Source organism: Pongo abelii, chromosome 1 (genome assembly GCF_028885655.2).
Source record: "Pongo abelii isolate AG06213 chromosome 1, NHGRI_mPonAbe1-v2.0_pri, whole genome shotgun sequence".
NCBI classification, from domain to species: domain Eukaryota; kingdom Metazoa; phylum Chordata; class Mammalia; order Primates; family Hominidae; genus Pongo; species Pongo abelii.
The window spans coordinates 178,032,157-178,055,206 of NC_071985.2; the positions used below are offsets into that span (position 1 = coordinate 178,032,157).

At 37.1% G+C, this 23,050-nt stretch overlaps 1 protein-coding gene across 6 annotated transcripts in view; it reads left to right on the plus strand.

The window, feature by feature from the left end:
- The window catches only part of USP24 (ubiquitin specific peptidase 24), a 147,482-nt gene that overhangs the window by 23,070 nt on the left and 101,362 nt on the right, over positions 1–23,050 (plus strand). For 4 of the 6 annotated variants that reach the window (XM_063712227.1, XM_009249820.3, XM_063712229.1 and 1 more), the window contains 4 exons: positions 13,908–14,073; positions 15,572–15,639; positions 19,431–19,574; positions 20,273–20,395. In XM_063712227.1, coding sequence (XP_063568297.1) covers positions 13,908–14,073; positions 15,572–15,639; positions 19,431–19,574; positions 20,273–20,395 — 501 coding nt within the window. The remainder of the gene's footprint in view (positions 1–13,907; positions 14,074–15,571; positions 15,640–19,430; positions 19,575–20,272; positions 20,396–23,050) is intronic. The other 2 variants (XM_063712228.1, XM_063712230.1) reach the window with 1 other exon arrangement.

The window sequence follows — 23,050 nt, forward strand, 5'->3', positions numbered from 1 at the left end:
GCTCATTTGCAAGGATTAGGTAGATTTTGTGTGCATGTGTACTTAACTCCCAGTTAAGATATCGCCTGTACTTATGTTGGTTCATTTGCATTTTTCAAACGGGCAAGTTTCTGGATATGGATAGCAACATATGTACAAACATGTCTAACTAAAATTTGCAATATGAAAGGTAGCATGCAGAAAGATATTTTTGTCAAAATAGTCTATATTTTAAACCTAAAGATCTTTGCTAAACTGTGTGGGGGTAGATTAATACTGTACAGTGACAGTGTGTATCAGTACCATGAAAAACTTCAGTTGCAACAATTAAAAGTGCCAGGCCGGGCAGGGTGGCTCATGCCTGTAATCCCAGCGCTTTGGGAGCCCGAGGCGGGCAGATCACGAGGTCAGGAGTTTGAGACCAGTCTGGCCAACATGGTGAAACACCGTCTCTACTAAAAATACAAAAAATTAGCCGGGCATGTGGCAGCCGCCTGTAATCCCAGCTACTCAGGAGGCTGAGACAGGAGAATCGCTTGAACCTGGGAGGCAGAGGTTGCAGTGAGTCAAGACCGTGCCACTGCACTCCAGTGTGGGTGACAGAGCGAGACTCCATCTCAAAAAAAAAAAAAAGAAAGTGCCATATTGATCTTATAAGTTAAGTAAATACTAAGCCTTAGTCCAAACAGTTGGCAAACAGATGAAGTCATAATCATAACTATTTGAATTCCTAGCATATTTATGGCATTATAAAGTATCATGGCAGTTACAAAGACTTGTTTATATTTTCATTTGCATTTGTGGGCATAAAAAATATTACATATTTATGAAGTAGCCTAAAATACTGAAGAGATGAGTATGTATCCAACAATGTTAATTGTTCTTTCTTTAATCGTAAACTGACCAATTAGAAATCATAATTGAACACATTAGTTCATCTGTATTGTTTTTCTTGAACAACTGAATACACAAGATTTAATGTTATTAAAAAATTTTTCAGGTTAAAAGTGACATTCAATAATTGTTGGCAAGCTCATTTCTCTTCTACCTTCGTGCCAGAGCTGTGCATCTCTTAACAACTGCTGGATTTACATGAATATTGTAAAATATTTTATAAAAATTATTTTTCAATTTTAAATGAAGTTGATGGAGTATCATAAAAAGCAGCAAAGATATTGACTCGTAGTCAAATGGCTAAAAATGTTGAAGTTTTATTAATATACTTGAAAAATATTGATTTTGAAATAATTTGATCTATAATCTTCTTTCTGGAGCACCATTTCCTTTAAACTTCTTCAACTGTGTACAGGTTTGTTCTCACTGCGCATATACCTGGACACCCACAGGCTGGTTTGGCATCCACCAGCCTTTTTTCTACTTTCACATTATCCTGTTCTTTAAAGACAAGAATTGTGTCCGTTATCTTTGTCCTCAGCACTGAGCATTTTGTCTGGAGCATAGCACTCTTAATAAATATGTTTTTAATTAATTTATAATCAGTGACCATTAATGGTTGCTTTTGTATCATTTGGATTTGGCATCTAATGAGAAAATAGTAAGTTAAATTCCAAAGATCTTATTAAAAGCTCAATACATTATGTCTGTTTGGAGCTATGACATTTTGCAATAGAACGATACTGAGCTGCTTTGTATGTGTTCTCTTGGTCAGTATGTAATTTTTGCCAAGGACAGGCTCTACTTAAAGTGATAACTCAAAATATCAAACCAAGCTAAATATGGGTTCATACTATCCCCCTCTGTGGTTGCTTATCTCTTTGTATTTGCAGCACCCTCCTGAAGATGTAGTGCTGCTTTGTATCATTCCTTAACCCTGTGTATAACGCACTGTTGCTTCCATTTTTAAGACCAAGAATGTTAACTACCTAGGAGGCAACATGGTATATTTCGCCTGTCAAGTCTTAAATAATATTTTTTTTTGAGATGGAGTCTTGTTCTGTCACCTAGGCTAGAGTGCAGTGGCGCAATCCTGGCTCACCGCAACCTCCGCCTCCTGGGTCCAAGCAGTTCTCCTGCCTCAGCTTCCCGAGTAGCTGGGATTACAGGTGCCTGCCACCATCCCCAGCTAATTTTTGTATTTTTAGTAGAAATGGGGTTTCACCATGTTGGTCAGGCTGGTCTCAAACTCCTGACCTCAAGTGATCCGCCCTCCTCAGTCTCCCAAAGTGCTAGGATTACAGGCATGAGTCACTGTGCCTGGCCTTATATAATAATATTTTTTAATTGCTGTTTTAAAGCTAATTGCCATATGTGTTAAATTTTTATTATAGATCATTAGGTACAACTCTGTGTTTTGCAGTTCTTAGATATATACCCACTTTCTTTAGTGACTATAATCATTGAACTCATTTTTGTTAATCAAGTCTTTTAAATAACAGCTTTATTGAGAAAGAACTCTTATACTATAAAGTTCACCCTTTTAAAGTGTGCATTCAGAGTTGTGAAACCATCACCACCATTTATTTTGAGAATATTTTCATCACCTCCAAAAGAAACCTCATACTCTCTTTTTCTTTCTCCTGCCATCCTGTGGCAACCACCAGTCTACTTTCTGTGTCTATGGATTTGCCTATTGTGAACATTTCATATAAACAGAATCATACAATATGTGGCCTTTTATGTCTGGCTTCTTTCACTTAGTATATTTTTGGAGTTCATTGAGAACTGAACTTCAGAACTTATTTTTGTTGAAATTCATTCAACTCACTATGTTCATTCAAAATACTGTAACTTGTCAGTATTTTGATCATTTTTAGAGCTAAAAAATACTTCATTGTATGAATATAACACATGGACATAAAATGGATTGTTCATTCATTCTTTCTGATGGACATTTGGGTAATTTCCAAACCTTTTGGTTGTTAAACAATGCTGCCATGAACACTCATGTATACGTGTTTTGTGTGGACATATGTTTCCATTTCTCTTACGAATATTTGTATGAATGGAATTGTTATGTCATGTGGAAACTTAGTAACCTTTGAGGAACTGCCAAACTGTCTTGGAAAGTGGTGGCCCCATTTTATAATCAATCAGCAGTGTGTGAAGTTTCCAATTTCTTCACATTCTCACCAATACTTGTTATTTCCTGTCTTTTTTTTTTTTTTTTTTTTGAGATGGAGTTTCGCTCTTGTTGTCCAGGCTGGAGTGCAATGAATGGCACAATCTCTGCTCACCACAACCTCCGCCTCCCAGGTTCAAGCAATCCTCCTACCTCAGCCTCCCTAGTAGCTGGGATTACAGGTGCCTGCCACCACACCCAGCTAATTTTTTATATTTTTAGTAGAGACAGGGTTTCACTATGTTGGCCAGGCTGGTCTTGAACTCCTGATTTCAGGCAATCCACCTGCCTCAGCCTCCCAAAGTGCTGGGATTTACAGGTGTGACCCACCATGCCCGGCTTCTTTCCTGTGTTTTTAAATTTTAGCCATCCTAGTAGGTGTGAAGTGGTGTTTTGTGGTTTTGATTTGCATTTTCCTGAAGAAGCTTAGCATCTTTTTGTGAACCACTTGTATCTTTTTTGGAGAAACATTTATTCAAATCTTTTGCCCATTTTTATTAGGTTATTTGTCTTTTTATTGAGTTGTAAGAGGTTTTTTTTGTATTCTAGATGCAAATCTTTTATCAGATCTATGATTTGCAAATACTGTTTCTCATTCTGTAGATTCTTTTTTTCACTTTCTTAATGGTGACTTTTCATGCACAAAAGTTTTTATTTTTGATGAAGTTTATTTTTTCTTTGTTGCTTTTGCTTTTCCAAGAAATAATTACCTAATTCAAGGTCATGAAGATTTAGTCTTGCATTACATTGAGTTAGTTTTTGTATGTGGCTTGAGGTGGGGTCATTTCATTCTTTTGCTTGTGTATATTCAGTTGTCTCAGCACCATTTGTTGAAAAGACTGTCCTTCCTCCGTTGGATTACTTTTATGTCTTTGTCAAAGATTAAGTTGTCTCGTGACTCTTGCTAAAAATTAATTGACCATAAATACCAGGTATTATTTATGAAATTTCCATTATATTCCATTGATTCATTATGCTAGTACCAGATTGTCTTGATTACTATAGCGCTGTAGTAAGTTTTGAAAATGGGAAATGTGAATTCTTGAACTTTGTTGTTTTGACTATTCAGGGTTCCTTCTAAATTTTAAAGTTAGATTGTCATTTTTTGCAAAGAAATTAGCTGGAATTTTGATGTGGATTGTGTTCAATTTGTAGACCAATTTGGGGAATATTGTTATCTTAACAGTTTTAAGTTCCAGTCTATGAACATAGGATGTCTTTTTGTTTATTTAGTTCCTTTAATTTCCTTCAATGATGCTTTGTAGTTTTCATTGTACAAGTCTTGTACTTCCTAAGTATTTTATTCTTTCTGATGTTATTGTAAATGAAATTATTCTCTTTATTTTAGGATTACCCATTGTTAGTGTATAGAAATACAGTTGCTTTTGTATATTGATACTGTATTCTGCAACCTTGCTAAACTCATTTATTCTGGTATTTATTTTGGTGAATTCCTTAGGATTTTCTATGTGCAAAATTATGGCATCAGTGAATAGAAGTAGTTTTATTTCATCCTTTTTAATCTGAATGCCTTTTATTTTTTCTTTGCCTAATTGCCTTGACTAGACACTCCTGTGCAGTGTTGAATGGAAGCTGTGAGAGCAGACATCTTTGTCTCATTCCTAATCTAGAGAAAAGCATTCAGTATTTCACAGTTAAATATGATGTTCACTGTAGGTGTTTTTGTAGATGCCTTTAATCATGTTGAGGAAGTTCCCCTTTATTTCTAGTTTGTTGAGTGTTTTGTCGTTGTTTTAAAATCATGGCGTGGTGTTACATTATGTCCTTTATTCTGTTACTATGGTGTTATTATATTGATTGGTTTTTTGTTTGTTTTTTTGTATGCTAAACCTACCTTGATTCCTGAGATAAGTGCCACTTGGTCATGGTTTAGGATCTTTTTAATTTATGTGTGGATTTGGTTTACTGGTTTATTGTTAAGGATTTTTGTGTCACTATTCCTAGGGATATTGGTTTGGTGTGTGTATCTTTGTATATTATTTTAAAGTGTGATAATATATACATAACATAAAATTTACCATTTTATTCATTTTTAAGTGTACAGTTCTGTGGCATTAAGTACATTTAATTGTTCTGCATCCATCAGTCCCATCCATCTTCAGAACTACTTCATCTTCCCCAACTGAAACTCTGTACCCATTACATACTAACTCCCTATTCCCCCCTGCACCCAGCCCTTGGCAACCACCATTCTGCTTTCTTCATCTGTGAATTTGACTACTCTAAGTACTTTCATATAAGTGGAATCATGTAATATTTGTTTTTCTGTGATTGGCTTATTTCACTTGGCATAATATCTTCAAGATCTTCCATGTTGTAACATGTATCAGAAATACCTTTTCTTAAAGTTTGGATAATCCATGGTATGTTTGTATCATATTTTGTTTATTCATTTGTTGATGGACACTTGGGTTGCTTCCACCTTTTGGCTATTGTGAATAATGCGGTTATGAACATGGGTGTACAAATATCTGCTCAAGCCTCTTCTTTCAGTTTTTTTGTATGTGTGTATCCAGTAGAGTTGCTCAATCACATGGTAGTTCCATTTAAGTTTTTGAGAAACCTCTATACTGTTATTCATTGTAGGTGCACAGTTTTATACTCTTATCAGCAATGTACAAAAGTTCCAGTTTCCCCACATCCTTGCCAACATTTTTTTCTATATTTTTGATAATAACCATACCAATAGATGTGAAATTTCCTTGTCCATTTTTAGTATCAGGGGGATACTTGCCTCATAAAATAAGTTGGGAAGTGTTCCTTGCTTTTCTGTTTTTTGGAAGATTGAAGGATTGATGTTAGTTCTTTAAACGTTTTGTATAATTCACTGGTGATGCCATCTGGTCCTGGGCTTTCCTTTGTGGGAAGTTCTTGATTACAAGTCATTCTTTTTACTTGGTACAGGTCTTCAGATTTTCTGTTTCTTCTTGAGTCAGTTTTGGTGGTTTATGCTTTTCTAGGAAATGTTCATTTTACCTGGGTTATCTAATTTGTTAGCATACATTGTTAGTAGTATATCTTACCGTATTTATTTCTGTAAGGTCAGTGGTAATGTTTTTTTGGCCTGGCAAGGTGGCTCACACCTGTGATCCCAGAACTTTGGGAGCCTGATCTGGGAGGTTCACTTGAGCCCAGGAGTGTGAGAACAGCCTGGACAACATAGTGAGTCCCTGTCTCTACAAAAAAAAAAAAAAAAAATCAGAAAAATGAACCAGGTATGGTGGTGTGCTTCTGTGGTCCCAGCTACTCAGGAGGCTGAAATGGGAGGTTTGCTTGAGCCTAGAAGGTCAAGGCTGCAGTGAGCCATGATTGTGCCATTGCACTCCAGCCTGGATGACAGAGCAAGACTCTGTCTCAAAAATAAATAAAATAAAAAGTAGTAATGTTTTTGCTTTCATTCTTATTATTAAATTTGAATCCTCTCTCTTTTTCTCTTTGTCAGTCTAGTTGAAGGTTTGTCCCTTTTTTTTATTTTTTCAAAGAACCAACTTTTGGTTTTGTTTATTATATATTTTTAAATTTATTTATTTTTACTCTGACCTTTTCTGTTTCCTTCCTTCTCCTTGCTTTAGGTTTAGTTTATTCTTGCTTTTCATGTTTCTTAAGGTGGGAGGTTAGGTTGTTGATTTGAAATCTTTCTTCCTTTGTAATATAGGCATTACCAGTTAAAAATTTCCCTCTTGTGACCAGATATGGTGGCTCACACCTGTAATCCCAGCACTTTAGGAGGCTGACATGGGAGAATTGCTTGAACCTAGGAGTTCGAGATCAGCCTGGGCAACAAAACAAAACTCTATTTCTAAAACAAAACATAGCCGGGCATGGTGGTATGCAGCAGTAGTCCCAGCTACTGGGGAGCTGGGAAGTGGGAGGATCCCTTGAGCCCTGGAGGTCAAGGCTGCAGTGGGCTGTGATTGTGCCACTGCATTCAAGCCTAGGCAACAGAACAAGACCCCATCTCAAAAAAAAAAAAAAAAAAAAACCCCAAACAAGCAAATTTCCCTTTAATCACTGCTTTTGCTGTACCCAAAAGTTTTATATTATATTTTAATTTTCATTCATCTCAAAGTGCGTTCTTATCTATCTTGTGATTTCTTCTTTGTGCCATTGGTGATTAAGGAATGTGTTGTTTAATTTTCACATAGTTTTGAATTTTCCATATTTCCTTCTGTTGATTTTTAATTCCGTTGCAGTCAGACAACATATTTGGTACGATTTTACTTCTTTTAAATTGTTGAGGCCTGTTTTGCAACCTAACATATGCTCTATCTTGGAGAATATTTCATGCGCACTTGAGAAGAATCTGTATTTTACTGTAATTGGGTGGAGAGTTCTGTAAATGTGTTTTAGGTCTCTTTGGTTTATAGTGTTCTTTGAGTATTCTGTTTTCTTGTTGATCTTTTGCCTAATTCTGAGGTATTGAAGTCTCCAACTATTATTGTTGGTGTATTTCTCTCTTTAATTCTGTCAGTTTTTGCTTCCTGTGTTTTAGATCTCTGTTGTTAGATGCATATGTGTTTATAATTGTTATATCTTCCTGATGGATTAACCTTTTATCATTACAAAATAGCCTTTCCTGGCTGGGTGTGGTGGCTCATGCCTATAATTCCAGCACTTTGGGAGGCTGAGGCAGGTGGATTGCTTGAGCTCAGGAGTTTGAGACTGGCCTGGGCAACATGGCAAAACCCCATCTCTATAAAAAATACAAAAATTAGCCAGACGTGGTGGTGTGTGCCTGTAATCTCAGCCACTTGGGAGGCTGAGGTGGAAGGATCATTTGAGCCTGGGACACAGAGGTTGCAGTGAGCTGAGATTACACCACTGCACTCCAGCCTGGGTGACAGACAGAGCCAGACCCTGTCTCAAAAAAACCCCCAGAACAGTGGGGAAGAAGAACAGCCTTTCTTGTCTCTGGTAATAGCTTTTCAGTGTCTTTTTTTTCCCCCAATGTTATTGTAGTCACCCTAGCTCTCTTTGGTTATTGCTTTTAGGGTATATATCTTTTCATCATTTTATCTTCCTGTTGTATTGACCTTTTTATTACAAAGTGTCTTAGTCTCATTTCTTGCCTTAATGTCTGTTCTGTCTAATATAGCCATTCCAGCTCCTGTATGTGTGTATGATATCTTTTTACATCCTTTTATTTCAATCTCTGTATCTTTGTCTAAATTGTGTTTGATGTAGACAGCATATGGTTGTATAATATTTTTTAAAAATTCATTCTGCAAACCTCTGCCTTCTAATTATTGTCCATTTGCATTTAATATAATTACTGGTAAGACAGGATTTACATTTGCCACTTTGCTTTTTGTTATCTCTTACATCTTTTTGTTCCTCTAATCCTCCATTACTCCTGTGTTTTATATTAAATACATATTTTCTGGTGTATCATTTTAATTCCCTTGTTTCTTTCTCAATATATATTTTTATTTTCTTCATGGTTGTCCTGGGGATTACAATTAATATCTTACATTTACAGAGAAGTAACCTTTACTCAGGTTCTTTAAATATTAACATTTTATCACATTTGCTTTATTTCTCTCTATGTATGTATTTAGATATACAGACATATATAATGTGCATGTGTGTATAAAATGTGTATGTATTTTGTTGTTCTTGAACTGTTTGAGAATGAATTACAGATACCATGCCCCTTTACCCTTATATACTTCCTAAAAATGAGGTTATTCTCTTAACCTTAGTATATTATCAAAACCAGGAAATTAACATTGATCCAGTACTAAGTCCTGTGAAGCTAAAATGTAAAATAAAACACATAATAATTTCTGTTTCAAGATCCAGTCCAGGATACCATGTTGTGTTTGGTTGTCGTATTTGTCTAGTCTACTTGTCTTTGGTGACTCTGGCATTTTTTAGGAATAGAGGCTAGACCATTTTTAGACTGTTTTTTGGCCAGGCACGGTGGCTCACGCCTGTAATCCCAGCACTTTGGGAGGCCAGGGCAGGCAGATCACTTGCGGTCAGGAGTTCAAGACCAGCCTGACCAACATGGTGAAACCGTGTCTCTACTAAAAATACAAAAATGAGCTGAGCGTGGCGGTATGCGCTTGTAGTCCCAGCTACTCGGGAGGCTGAGGCACGAGAATCGCTTGAACCCAGGAGACGGAGGCTGCAGTGAGCCAAGATGGTGCCACTGCACTCCAGCCTGGGAGACAAAGTGAGGCTCTGTCTCAAAAAAAAAAAAGATTGTTTTTTATTTTGGGTTTTCTCATTATTAGATTCAGGTTGTACGTTTTTGGTGGGAATATCAAAGAAGTGAGAATTGTGCTGTTTACGGTGCGCCATATCAGGAGGCACATAATAAGATCTCCCCCCTTGCTCCCCCTTAGATTTAATATCTGCTGGGTACATTTGACGATTTCATATGTGGTTTGATTTATCAATTTCTGTAGAAATTAATGATGGATATTCCATAGTAATGAACTACACCCACCTCAGAATCAGCCTGAACAGGCTGCCATAACAAAATACCACAGACTGGGTGGCTTAAACTACAGAAACTTATTTTCTTACAGTTGGGGCTAGAAGTCCAAGATCAAGAAGTCATTAGAGGCCGGGCGCAATGGCTCACGCCTGCAATCCCAGCACTTTGGGAGGCCAAGGTGGGCAGATCACGAGGTCAAGAGATCGAGACCATCCTGGCCAACATGGTGAAACCCCGTCTCTACTAAAAATACAAAAATTAGCCGGGCGTGGTGGCACATGCCTATAGTCCCAGCTACTTGGGAGGCTGAGGCAGGAGAATTGCTTGAACCCGGGAAGCGGAAGTTGCTGTGAGCCGAGATTGTGCCATACACTCCAGCCTGGCAACAGAGTGAGACTCCATCTCAAAAAAATAAAAATAAAAAAGAGGTCATTAGAGTTGGTTTCTGGTGAGGATTCTTTTCTGGGCTGCCTTCTTGCTGTGTCCTCACCTGGCCTTTCCTCTGTGCACTGACAAAGAGGGAGATCTCTGATGTCTCTTCCCCTTCTCATTAAGACACAAGTTTTATTGGGTTAGGGCCCTACCCTTATGACCTCATTTAACCTTGTTTATCTCCTTAAAGGCACTATCTCCAAATATAGTCACATTGAGAGATAGGGCTTCAATTGATGACTTGGATTTGGGGAAGTAGACACAGTTCAGTCCTTAACACTGATTATGCTAGAGGACTTTTGTTTCTTTCACCAAAGAGGCTCTAGTTTTTACATCTACTGGGTGCATTTGATGATTTTATGTATGATTTGATATATTAACTCTATAGAAATTAATGATAGATACTCCATAGTAATGACATATACCCACTTAGGAATCAGCCAAGTGAAATTTTTTGTTTTTGTATGACTTAATTCCACTTTAATCCTAAGGTAATAAATTTAAGCATTTCAGATGTGTGCAAATTTAAAACTATCCTAAATTTTTTACTATTTGAGTCCTATCAGATTCCTTTAAGTAAAATTGGCTTACTTATAGTACTTATGAATTAAATGTATTTCTGAAAAGTGTTACACTTTAAAAACTGAATTTTTCCCATGCATTGTGATTCTAAGCATATTTAGTTCATCACCCCCTCCTTCTACCCTCGTCCAATTTACATTGTCTTCTAAGCTTAATTACCTTCCTGTTTTTTGTTTTATTTAGTTACAAACTTTGTTGGGGTGGGGGGAGATATGTGTTGGATTTCTTTAGATATCATTGATATGGCATTGAAGTTAGTTTTCTTCTGTGTTTTATGATTTCTGCTTTATATTTATGATCTTTTTCTTCATTGAGGTTAAACATTTTTAAATGGGATTATTTTATTTTGGAATGATTAAATTATATAGTAAATTGTGGGGATATGTAAGTTTCCAAAAACAAAAATACAAACTAGTGTAGGTATTAGGCAATTTGGGGTCCTGTTTGCTTTGTTACAAATTAGCATGGTGAGAACTGAAGGAAAGTCTGGCAGTTACCCTATTAATGGTTGAAGCTTTATATGGATTATTTTTCCATTTAACAATATTTATTAAATACCTACTTTATGCTAGGTACCAGCTTCTAGAGATACAGAGGTGGTCAAAAATAGATAGGGTCCATGCCCTTAGGCAGCTTGGTCTAGTGAGGGGCAAACAAATCACAGATAAGTTTAAAATTACACCTATGAGCAGTGCTGTGAAGGAGAAGTTGAGGATGGTAAGGGTATATGATAACTGGAGAAATTTGTCTATTTTAGAAATTCTGGAAAGGCTTCCCTGAAAGAATTAAAGATGTGTAGGAGTTAAGTAGGTTAAAGAGAACAGAAAGATGAGTTCAGGAATAGTGGCGTAAAGCAACCATTGATTGTGCCCATAGATTCTGTGGGGAAGGGATTCAGACAGCAGTTTATCTCTGCTCCATGATGCTGAGAACCTCAGCTGGAAGACTAAGGCTGGGGATGACTTGATGGCTGTAGGCTAGACTCATGTGAAGGCTCCTCCTCTGGCCTTCAGGGGCTGGTTGTCCGGTGAGACCTTAGTGAGACTATTGGACAAAACAACCATACGGGCCCTCTGCATTTAGCCTGGGTTCCCTCAGGACATGGTGTCCGTGTTGCAGGAGGGAGTGTCCCGAGAGAGAACCAGGAGGAAGCTGTATTGCCTTTCGTGACCTAGGCTTAGACGTGTCTCTTTCTGCTGTATTCTATTCACCGAGGCATGCACACACACAGTTCCACCCTGGTTCAGATCCAGGAGAAGTAAATGCCACTTTATGATGAAGAGAGACAGGTTCTGGAAGAGTATGTGGGGCCAGAAATACTGCTGTGGCCTTTTGGGAAAATAGTCCGATACATGAAGCATTATGCCTGACAAGAAGCTAAATCCCAGAGAAATGATCTGGAGTGCAGAAAGCTGGAGAGAGAGAGTTAGGGGATAGACCATTCAAGGCCTCGTAAAATATTTTAAATGTGATTTAAGCTTATCTTAAGAACAAAGGGAAGCCATGAAGGTTTTAAGGTTAACGTCAGATTAGTGCTTTATGAAGATCAGTATGAAGAGTAAATGTGTGTATGAGGCAGATGGAGACCAGTTAGGGAGCTGGTGAAGTAATCTAGGCATAAACCAGAGCTAGGTGGTAGCTTTGGAGATGGACAGAAGTAGAGGAATTGGAGAGAAATGTATGAGGTCCAATCACCAGGTCCTGGGGATGGGGATAGGAGAACAAAGTGTTAAGAATGGAATTGGAGAGAAATGTATGAGGTCCAATCGCCAGGTCCTGAGGATGGGGATGGGGATGGGAGAACAAAGTGTTATGAATGGAATTGGAGAGAAGTGTATGAGGTCCAATCACCAGGTCCTGGGAATGGGGATGGGAGAACAAAGTGTTAAGAATGATCCCCTGGCTTCTGGCTATGCTACTAGATGAATCTGATGCCATTCACTGGGATGAAGAACACAAGAAGGGGACCAGGATTTATGGGGGAAGGATCATGAATTTGGTTTGGGGCAAACATTGAATTAGAGAAGATGTCAAGTAGGCAGTTGTATTTGTGGGTCTGAAGCTCAGAGGAGAAGTCTAAGCTGGAGATAGAAATGTATGAGTCATCTACAGATAGGAGGTAATTGAGATCTGGAGTGTGGATATGGTCAACCAGAGAAATCGACAGGAACAAAAAGAGAAGAAGGCTTAGCACTGGGGTTTGAGGAACTCAAGTATTTGATGACTAGGAAGAGGAAGATGTACCAGAAGAGGAGACAGACTAGAACAGCCAGACCCATGGGAGGAGAACAGAGAGTGTGCTGTTCTAGGAGGCAGGGAAAAGAAGCCAGCATTTCAAGAGGAGGGAGTGGGCGGAAGGTCAAATACTCCTGAGAGGTAAGGTTAGGACTGAGACATAGTGAAATAAAGTTCGGTGGTGACCTTAACAGTAGCCGTTTTGGAGAATGGGCACTCTGGAATCCAGATTGGGGTGTTGTCAGGAATGAGTCAGTGGTGTGGAGATGAAGATGGCAAATATAGATACCTCTTTGAAAAATTTGTCCCCTCAGTGTGAAAAGAAAGGTGAAGACAGGAGGGCTGTTGATGAAGGCAAGCATTTGATATTTTATCATGAGAAATGGACAGTTTTTTGTTGTTGTTGTTGTTTGTTTTGTTTTGTTTTGTTTTGTAGAGAGACAGGGTCTCACTCTGTTGCTCAGGCTGGTCTTGAACTCCTGAGCTCAAGTGATCCTCCCGTCTCGGCCTCCCAAAGTGCTAGGGTTACACGCATGAGCCACCATGTCCGGCCTAGACAGTTCTATTTATTTATTTATTTATTTATTTATTTAGAGACGGAGTCTCGCTCTGTCGCCCAGGCTGGAGTACAATGCCGCAATCTCAGCTCTCTGCTCACTGCAAGCTCTGCCTCCCGGGTTCACACCATTCTGCTGCCTCAGCCTCCCGAGTAGCTGGGACTACAGGCGCCCGCCACTACACCCGGCTAATTTTTTTGTATTTTTAGTAGAGACGGGTTTCACCGTGTCAGCCAGGATGGTCTCGATCTCCTGACCTCATGATCCACCCGTCTCGGCCTCCCATAGTGCTGGGATTACAGGTGTGAGCCACTGCGCCCAGCCTGGACAGTTCATTTTTAAAGAAAGAGAAGAGGTCACCTTCTGAGAGAGCGAGTAGAGATGCCAAAATGATAAAAGTTGAGAATATTTGAGATATTCTTGGTGAAAGATGTGATTATAAGACAGAAGGGTAGAATCCATGCTATTGGTATTAATAGCTACCATTGATTTAGTATCTGCTCTGTCTTACATAGGAAATTTTTAGAGTAATCACTAATTAGTTTATTTGCTTTTTATCTTAATCCCTTTTCGTCAGAAGAATGATGAGAATGGAAACTGCTCAGGGGAAGGAATTGAATTCCCTACAACAAATTTATATGAACTGGAAAGCCGTGTTTTGACTGATCATTGGTCCATCCCTTACAAGCGAGAAGAATCACTAGGCAAATGCCTGTTGGCATCTACCTACCTAGCAAGACTTGGTAAGTTTTCAGACCTTAGAACACATGAGGACATTTGTTTCATAGAAGACCTGAGTTTAATCTTAGCCTTTGTTGTTGCCTAGCTGTGTGATATTGGACAGATCATTTATTCTCTTAGTCTTCACTTATCTCCTGCAGAAGAAAAGCTTTGAACTAAATTAATTGTTTTCTTCTACCTTCGATAGAGTATAAGATTATTTAAAATATAATTGAAAAGCTTAATGGAAATTGAAATTAACTTTTTCCACAGAAGCTTGGAGTACTTTAAATTAAGGCTCAATTCAACAGCTTTTTTTCTAAGAGAAGAAAGTTATATTTATTTAACAAACTTGTGCATATTAAGTGCCCAACATTGTTTTAAGCTTTATAAATATCAAGCTATTAAAATAATAAAATATCATTAGGTTGGAAGAGTGGGTGTCAGTATGAACACGGGTACTAAAAAAAGAGAAAATAACTTATTTTTCATATTGAATTCAGTTATGAATTGAATATGGCCAGAATATGGTGTATTTCTGACTGGCTTCTCAGCAGTAGCATTTATTGAGCGCCTGTTAGGATCTAGGTACTATGCTAGGCAGTGGGTCTGAAAAAAAGGAGTGTGTTTAGCAGTATTCCCAATGATAAGCAAAACCTATTATTGAGTTTAATAAAGAAATGTACTTTTTCCAAAAGATGATTTTACAGGGAATTTATTCATTCACTTAGCAAGTATTTATCACTTACTATGTGAATTGTGCCAGACACAAATCTGTGTAATGGAGTTCATTGGTTTGTTTTAGGGAAGAAGAGTAATTTAGGCATTTATTGCAAATATTTGTGTGGGTTTTTTTTTGTTTGTTTGTTTTTGTTTTTGGATTTTGAGACAGGGTTGCTCAGCCTGTAGTGCAATGGCGTAGTCATGGCTCACTGCAGCCTCAACCTCCCAGGCTCAAGTGATCCTCCCACCTCAGCCCCCCAAGTAGCTGGGACAACAGGCAAGCACCACCACACCCAGCTTTTTATTTTTTGTAGGGACGGGGTTTCACTGTGTTGCCCAGGCTGGTCTCAAACCCTTGGGCTCAAGTGATCCTCTTGCCTCAGCCTCCCAAAGTTCTGGGATTAGAAAATATTTGTGTTTCTATAGAACTTTTTAGGGAAATAATAATGGCTAGTAAGTAGCTGCTGTTGGTGTTTTATTAGCTATTTAATCAGATCATTGAAGTTACTCTGACATGGAAATGTAAGTTCAACCATTTCAGTTCAATTGGTATTTATTTAATCTAATGCTATAGTTATTTCTCAGCCTTTCCTTCATCAAAGGTATATATTCTACTTTTAATAATTTCGTAAGAATAAGGTTCCTATGACATAGTTCCATATGTATGAATTTAGAATGATGTATATGATTTTTACGAACTACCAAAGACCTAAATAAAGTGTATTATTTCATTCATTTTACTAAGGTCTTTCTGAGTCTGACCTAAATAAAGTATATTATTTCATTCATTTTACTAAGGTCTTTCCGAGTCTGATGAGAATTGTAGAAGGTTTATGGATAGGTGTATGCCTGAAGCATTTAAAAAGGTAAGAAAAATGTGCTGATGTGATATTTTGTGTGTGTCGGGGTGGCAGGGTGGGGGGTTGAAGGAAGAGAAGCTTTTTGTTTTTAGTTTTTTATGTATAAGACCAGTTTATGAATCTTGTTCAACTGAGGAATCCTCAGTGAAAAACGGAACTCTGAATTTGGGACTTATGAATGATTTACTTCTTTTATATTGTCTGTATGTCTTTGGTTAAATATAACTTTTATTAATAATAAATACTTCCTACTATTTAATTGCTAAAGAATAGATTAAGACTTAATTATACTAGGATATTGCATATATTAGTAAACAAAGACTTGTGGCACTTAGAAAGACAGTATATACTTATCAAAATATGAGCCGTTTTAAGTGTGTGAGACAGGAGAAGACATTTTAAACTACTGAAAGATTGACTAGGTATTCTCACTGACAGAATAGCATGCATAAGGCACCATCTCTATTAGAGCCAGAGTGATATGCCTGCTTCCATTCGGGTCACATCTCTTAGAAAACAGTGTTTCTTAACAGTGGGAATGGGAGATCACAAGAATTGTGTTTCTAAAAACAGACTGAATCAGCCTCCCTTTTTAGCAGATGAGCCTTGAATCCTCATTAGAGCAAGGACTGTGTCTGTTAATGTACTGCCGTTTCCCCCAGCATATAACTAAGTGACTGGCTCATAGAAAGAGCTCAGAAAAGTTTCAATGAATGATTCTTTTGCTGGCTTAACTTCTGGATTTTGACATCCATTTTTCTCCAATATCTAAATAAGTCACTAGAACTTCAGATGGGTAATGTTTGCATTTATCTTAAGACCCAGTAAGGCTGGGTGCAGTTGCTCACGCCTGTAATCCCAGCACTTTGGGAGGCCAAGGCAGGCAGATCACCAGGTTAGGAGTTCAAGACCAGCCTGGCCAACACACTGAAATGCCATCTCCACTAAAAATGCAAAAAATTAGCTGGGCCTGGTGTTGGGCACCTATAATCCCAGCTACTCAGGAGGCTGAGGCAGGAGAATCTGTTGAACCCGGGAAGTGGAGATTGCAGTGAGCCGAGATCACACCATTGCACTCCAGCCCGCATGACAGTGCGAGACTCCGTCTCAAAAAAAAAAAAAAAAAAAAAGAGACCCAGTAAAACAAAGAGTTCATTTGCAAATAGTTATTCCCAGTTGCATTTTGGTAGGCAGAATCTCCCTTGGTTCAAGCCTTAAAAAAAATATATAATTCATTTTAGAAGCAAAAGTAGCTTCATTTTTTAAAAAATGGAGAAATCTTTTCAAATTGTCATTTGGGCAAAGATTATATGAAATCAAGATTTATCTTCATTTTAGATTAGCTCATCTATCAGTTTGTAGTTTAAAATAATTTTAAGCTTTTAAGAATTATAGCAACTTTTAAAAAATCCAAAATTGGCTAGGCCCAGTGCTTCACACTATAATCCCAGCACTTTGGGAGGCCAAAAGCGGGAGGACATCTTGAGGCCAGGAGTTTAAGACCAGCCTGGACAACATAGTGAGACCCCTGTCTCTACAAAATTTTAAAAAAGTAAAATAAAAATAGCAAAATTGTTATATTGTAACATACTGTGACACACATCACAGTGGATGCGTAAACTTAAAAGGAAAAGTGTATTCAGAATTGTGGAAAAGGACTTATTCAAGGTTGAGGATCTCCAGATCCAGAAATCCCTGTATCCAGTCCATTCACCAGCAAGTTGCATATTTGGAATATAATACTCTAACTCTGTACAGAGATACTTCAGAAAACTGTTTTGTCTCATGCCTTCAGCTGTTAGGAGCAGTATAATAAATGGTCACATGGTTGGTCGTTTTTCTGTAAAACTGTGAGTACAAAGGTACCGTGCCTTATGTTATTCAGTTTTGTTAAGGTAAAAATGTTAAATTCTCTTGCACTTTAGAGCTATTAAAAAGGTTCTCCTCCCCGTCAATTAGGCATACTTTCTTTTATTAAATCAGAAGAGCTAGAGTTCTGTGTGCCTTTAGGCTTGTCTCAGAAAACTCAGTAGGATTTGATATAATTGGTACTACTTCCATAGCTGTGTTTCCCGGTTCGATGACCATCCCTCTCCCCAATTCCCCAGGCTTTTCTCATGAGCTGTCACACGTTTTCTTTTAGAAGTAAGGGTATGAATGATATGTGATTACATGAATAAGGTGCACAAAGGAGCTTTGTTGTCATTTCCACCTTCTTCACCTTTTACCTTCAGGCTAGCCTGGATTTTTTACTAGTATATTCAGGCAGAGAAGATAATTCAGGTTTGACCGTAGTGCATGGTTATGTTTAAACCTTGTGTGCATCTTCTCCACAAGGTACTGCCTGCCTTTTCCCTATCTCTTCTAGAATGTAGGCAGAATTGCATTTTCAAAGTGAAAAATGAGCAGATGGAATGGTGCCAGAGGGATTGCTGCTTAATCCACATACATTTTTATTTTGTAGTCACTTGAAGCTTCTTAATTGGTAATCTCTGCTTTGTTTTGCTTTATTATTTAATTTTTAACTATAGGAGGAATATATAGTCAGGCAAAAAAAATTCTGCAAAAAATAGTAACTCATTGGTTTACATATAATCAGTCTTATGACTTTTGCTAATTTGAGCAAATAGTGCGGCTAATTAGTATTTTAAAAACCTGGAACCGAGGTTTTTCTCTGCAGCTATTACAGTTTGGGCTCTTCCAGCCTACTCTTTTTAAAGAGGTTCTCAGTGAGGCCAAGATGAAATTTTTGTTGCATAGTATTTTCCCTTTGAAAAATCTTACAAAAACATGAAACCACCATACCAATTTAAGTGAAATCCTTTGATTTTTCATTTCTTGTTCTGGCACTTGTTCTACACTTCCCCAAAGACCAGAAGACTGAGAATTAAGGGCATTCAATTTCTCTACTTTTTAAGGAATCTAAGAAGGTATCTAATTATAAGATTCGTACCATTGTTTTATATTTGATGTTTTATGTTTAGGAAACATAGCTACAAAGTAAACAGTTTAATGTCCTAAAACTTAGAGCTAATTTAGATTTGCTTAAACAATTAAAAAATTAAATATTATTTTGTACATACCAAAAGGAAAATGTAAGCCAAATAAACTGTTATTTCTAAGATTTTTTTTCACATTCTGAGTCCTGCTGTCATCTAGTCAACAGGTAGAAAAAAAAATTATCGTATTTCTGAGATGTTAAAAAATATTAAAAGGATATGTATGTTAGAATCCATGCAATACAGCATTCATTTCTTAGGTTCCAGAAATATTAATATGGACAGCCAGCCATCAAGATATATTAATAATGCCTTACCATTTATAAAATGCTTTCATATTTGTTATATCTTTTAATCCTCATGACATTTGTATGAAGTGGGTAGGAGTTATGCCTCTTTGGAGATAAGAGAACTGAGCCTTTGAGAACTCAGGTGAATTTGTTCAAGGCCACACAGCTAGAAAACAGTAATACTGGAATTGATCTCAGGTTTTCACCTTGCTCTGCACCATTTGACCTACCCTTGTAATTATGAAAAGTAGAGGACCAAATAAAATTTTTCTTTTAAACAAAGTGCTTTCATGCAAGAGATTTAAAATTCAAAAGCAAAACTCTATATTGACTTTGAAATAAATGGGCAAGTAGATGAACTACAGCTATGGGTCTTTTAAAAGCCAATCATCTGCATAAAAAAGTATTTTCATCATAATCTCTCAGTTATTTGAGATGGACCTGATAAACTGTAGATTTATTTTCTTTTTTCAAGTTAGACTCTAGACTGCCCTTTATGTTTTTATAGCTCCTGACATCAAGTGCTGTTCACAAGTGGGGTACTGAAATTCATGAAGGAATTTACAACATGTTGATGCTATTAATAGAACTGGTCGCAGAGAGAATAAAACAAGATCCAATTCCCATTGGTCTCCTGGGTGTGCTTACAATGGTATAGTATCTCTAAAATTAAGTACTTTATGTTTTGATTTTGTTTAAAATACTTGCTGTTCTCTGACTTGTAATTAATAATGAGCGATAATGATTTTATCATTAAGGATATTAGCTATTAGGATCCTTTGTCTTTATTTTAAAAGCAGAGCAACCATTTTGTGTTCTCAGTTTGAAAGAAGTACTTTTCTAATTTTAATGGGTTTTTCAACTTATAGAATGATTAAATGCCTTTCTCTTACCTCTCCCTGATTATTCATGTCTTAAATACTTTCATATGGAGTGTTCATGTAGATGTAGTTTGGTTTCTGGCCTTTTCCCCCAATAGGTAACGGTAGCTGCATGAAGAAGGGACCCTCATATTTTCCCCTCCTGACTTCTGCCTTCAGTGCCTCTGTTCCTCATCTCATCCCTGGTAGCCCTAGCACACTTGGGGCATTGGCATCACACTGCCTTGAGTCAGACCTCTTATCCTGTTACCTCCTCCTCTTCCTTCACAGTGAGCACTGAACAGGACAGGAGAACAGCATATTAATTCTTAGCACCTCTGCACTAGCTAAGGCGTATGCTTTCGGTGTATTCTTGAAAGATCCCATTAATGAGGGGAGTCCAAGGCTATATTTTTATCTTCTTTTCTAATGCTAATATGTGTTGCTATAGAAATAGATAATAATGTTTTTCTGTTCTCTTTGAATCTAGGCTTTCAACCCTGATAATGAATACCATTTTAAAAACAGAATGAAAGTGTCTCAAAGGAATTGGGCAGAAGTATTTGGAGAGGGAAATATGTTTGCTGTTTCACCTGTATCGACTTTCCAAAAGGTAAACATCGTTTAGTTTCATCTTTTTATAGAAAAATGTGTTGAAAAAGAAGATTTTCTGTGCTATAAAAAAGACAAGTTACATGGGAGGATTAAAACAATCTGAAAAATGACAAATATTGCATCTGGCTCATAAAATTGCCTACTTTTTTTTCAGATAGTGCATAATTTTTCCATAGCTCTTAACTAATATCATGAAGAATTTTATAGGTTTGAAATGATGTTTAGTAAAATGAGAAATGTCTTTAGTGTCATCTATTAGATTATCAGAACCCCAGTTTAATTGGTGTTCCAGTTTCTTAGAGAGAGTTGAGAGACTATAGCATTTAAAATGATTAATTGTACCTAGAAAAAATAATCTAGTACTTAATTTCATATATAATTTTCTTTTGAACTTCATATGCATTAAAACTTGCTTTTTCAGGCCTGGAACCAGTATATTTTATATCAAAAGATTACAGTCTGCCAATAAGAGTATACTCACAAGACGTACATAATCTAAACGGTCCTTTAGTTAAAACACTGTTTGGTTTCAGAAACAGTTGAAAGAAGTTGAGTTTAATCAATAGAAAACTTGTTCATTGCTTTAGTGGAAGCAGAGGTTTAGGTCAGCAATCATTTATTTAACATTTACTACGTGTCTGGCATTATTCTAAGTCTGAGATATAAACATAAGTACACAGTCCTGTCTTTTAATATAAACAGTAATAAGATGTGATTACTAGCTTGTAGTATGGTGGAGGAAATACGAAAACAAAAAAATGACAGCGTGATAAATAGTAGGGGGAATTATAATAATATGTACTGTGCATAGAATCCAGGGGAAGGGGTAGTTATTGCCACCTTGGGGAGTCAGACAGTTCCCCAGAGAGAAGGAAAAAGCTGAGCAGAAAGGACAGTGAATATGTACTTTGGAATTTAATCTCCACAACGGCTCTTTGAGTTGGGTACTATTTTTACCCCCATTTCATAGGTGAGAACTGAAACAGACAGAAGTGAAGTACTTGCCCAAGTCCACATACCTAGTTACAGGGAGAACCCATGCAGGCAGCTAGTCTATGTTCTTTAACCATATGCGGTACTGCCTCCCCAAATGCTAAACTCTTCTCTTCAGATGCGTTGTGAAGATCAAGTGACAAATATACATAGAAATACTGAACATGGTGGTTCACTCTAGTGAGCGCTCAGCAGATGTTCATTCTCTTTTTTTCACTTTACGTATGCATCCACTGAGACCCAGAAAGGTGCCGTCTTTGTGTTTCCTCTCATTACCACAAAGGAATTCTCTCTCCTCTAGATCCCCTCTTGTCTTGCCTTGTCAAGCATATTCCTCCTTCAGCTTTCTATTTTTTCTTTGGTATCCTCAATTTTTCCCTCACTATTGGAATTGTTATTCTTGTATGCAACGTGATCTAGTATTTCCCATCTTTAAATATTCTGCCTTTAATATCATATCCCTCTGTATGGTCCTCTGCTCCCCTTCCCAACCAGACCTCCTGAAGATTCCATGTCCTCCCTCTCAGTTATTCTTCCAGTGGTTATCCTAAAATGTTAACTTAGTAAACAAAATCTAAATTTCACTAGTATCTTTCTCCTCCTTGAGCAGTACATAAAGACCTTAGAATGTTGCATGTGCTCGCTCCCCTCTTAAATGATTCATTACCTCTTTATTTTACTGGTGCATTGTCTTAGTCCCCTCCTATCATTTTTTACCCAGTAAAGTTGATAGTGCATTCTATAAAGAATCCTTTAGTAGGGTTCTGTTTTTGGGTAAGTCTTGGTTTTTGATGGCCTGAACTTTACTTTATTTCCCATTCCTTGAAGTATGTATTTTCACTGGGTTCAAAAGTCTAGATGGTATTTCTTTTCTCTCAGAATATTAAAGATACCATTTCACTGTCTTGTGGCTTTGATTATTGCTGTGGAGAAGTTGGCTATTGATCTGACTGTGGTTCTTTTATTAGAAGTCTGTCTTTCCTCCATGGCTGTATTTTGAAATCTTTTCTTTCTCTTTAATGTTTGTAAATTTGATTCTAATGTGATTAACCATGGTATTCTTTTTATTTATTTTGCTTAAGATTCATTGGGCTTCTGAATCTAGGGTTAATGTCTTACATCAATTCTGGAAATTTCTCAGCCTTTATCTTTTAAAATATTCCCTCTTCCCCATTAGTCTCTCTTCTTCTGAAACTTGATTGGATACATGTTAGACTGACTCATTCTGTCCTCTGTGTCCCTTAACTCCTTTTCACATTTTCCATTTTTTTGTCTCCTTGTGTTGCAATTGTGATAACTTTTTTCCAGATCTATAGTAGTACAATTCACGGATTTTTTTTTTTATTTGTATCTACTCTGCTGTTTAACTTGTTTATTTAAGTGTTTTATTTCGGTTACTGAATTTTTCATTTATATAAATTTTGTTTTTTTGACTGTTTAATTTTGTATTGTCTCATGTTCTTAACTCATATTTTCAAGCCCTAATTTGTTTAATGCTTACTTTATATTCTGTGCCTGATATCTGCAAGTCTGATTCTGCTGGCTTTTACTCACTTGCTTTGTGTGTGTATGTAGGTGTATGGAAGTATATTTATATTTATTTGTTTGTTCATTTTTCTGTGAACTCATATTTCTTAGCATTTAATCTAGGAGGGGGCAG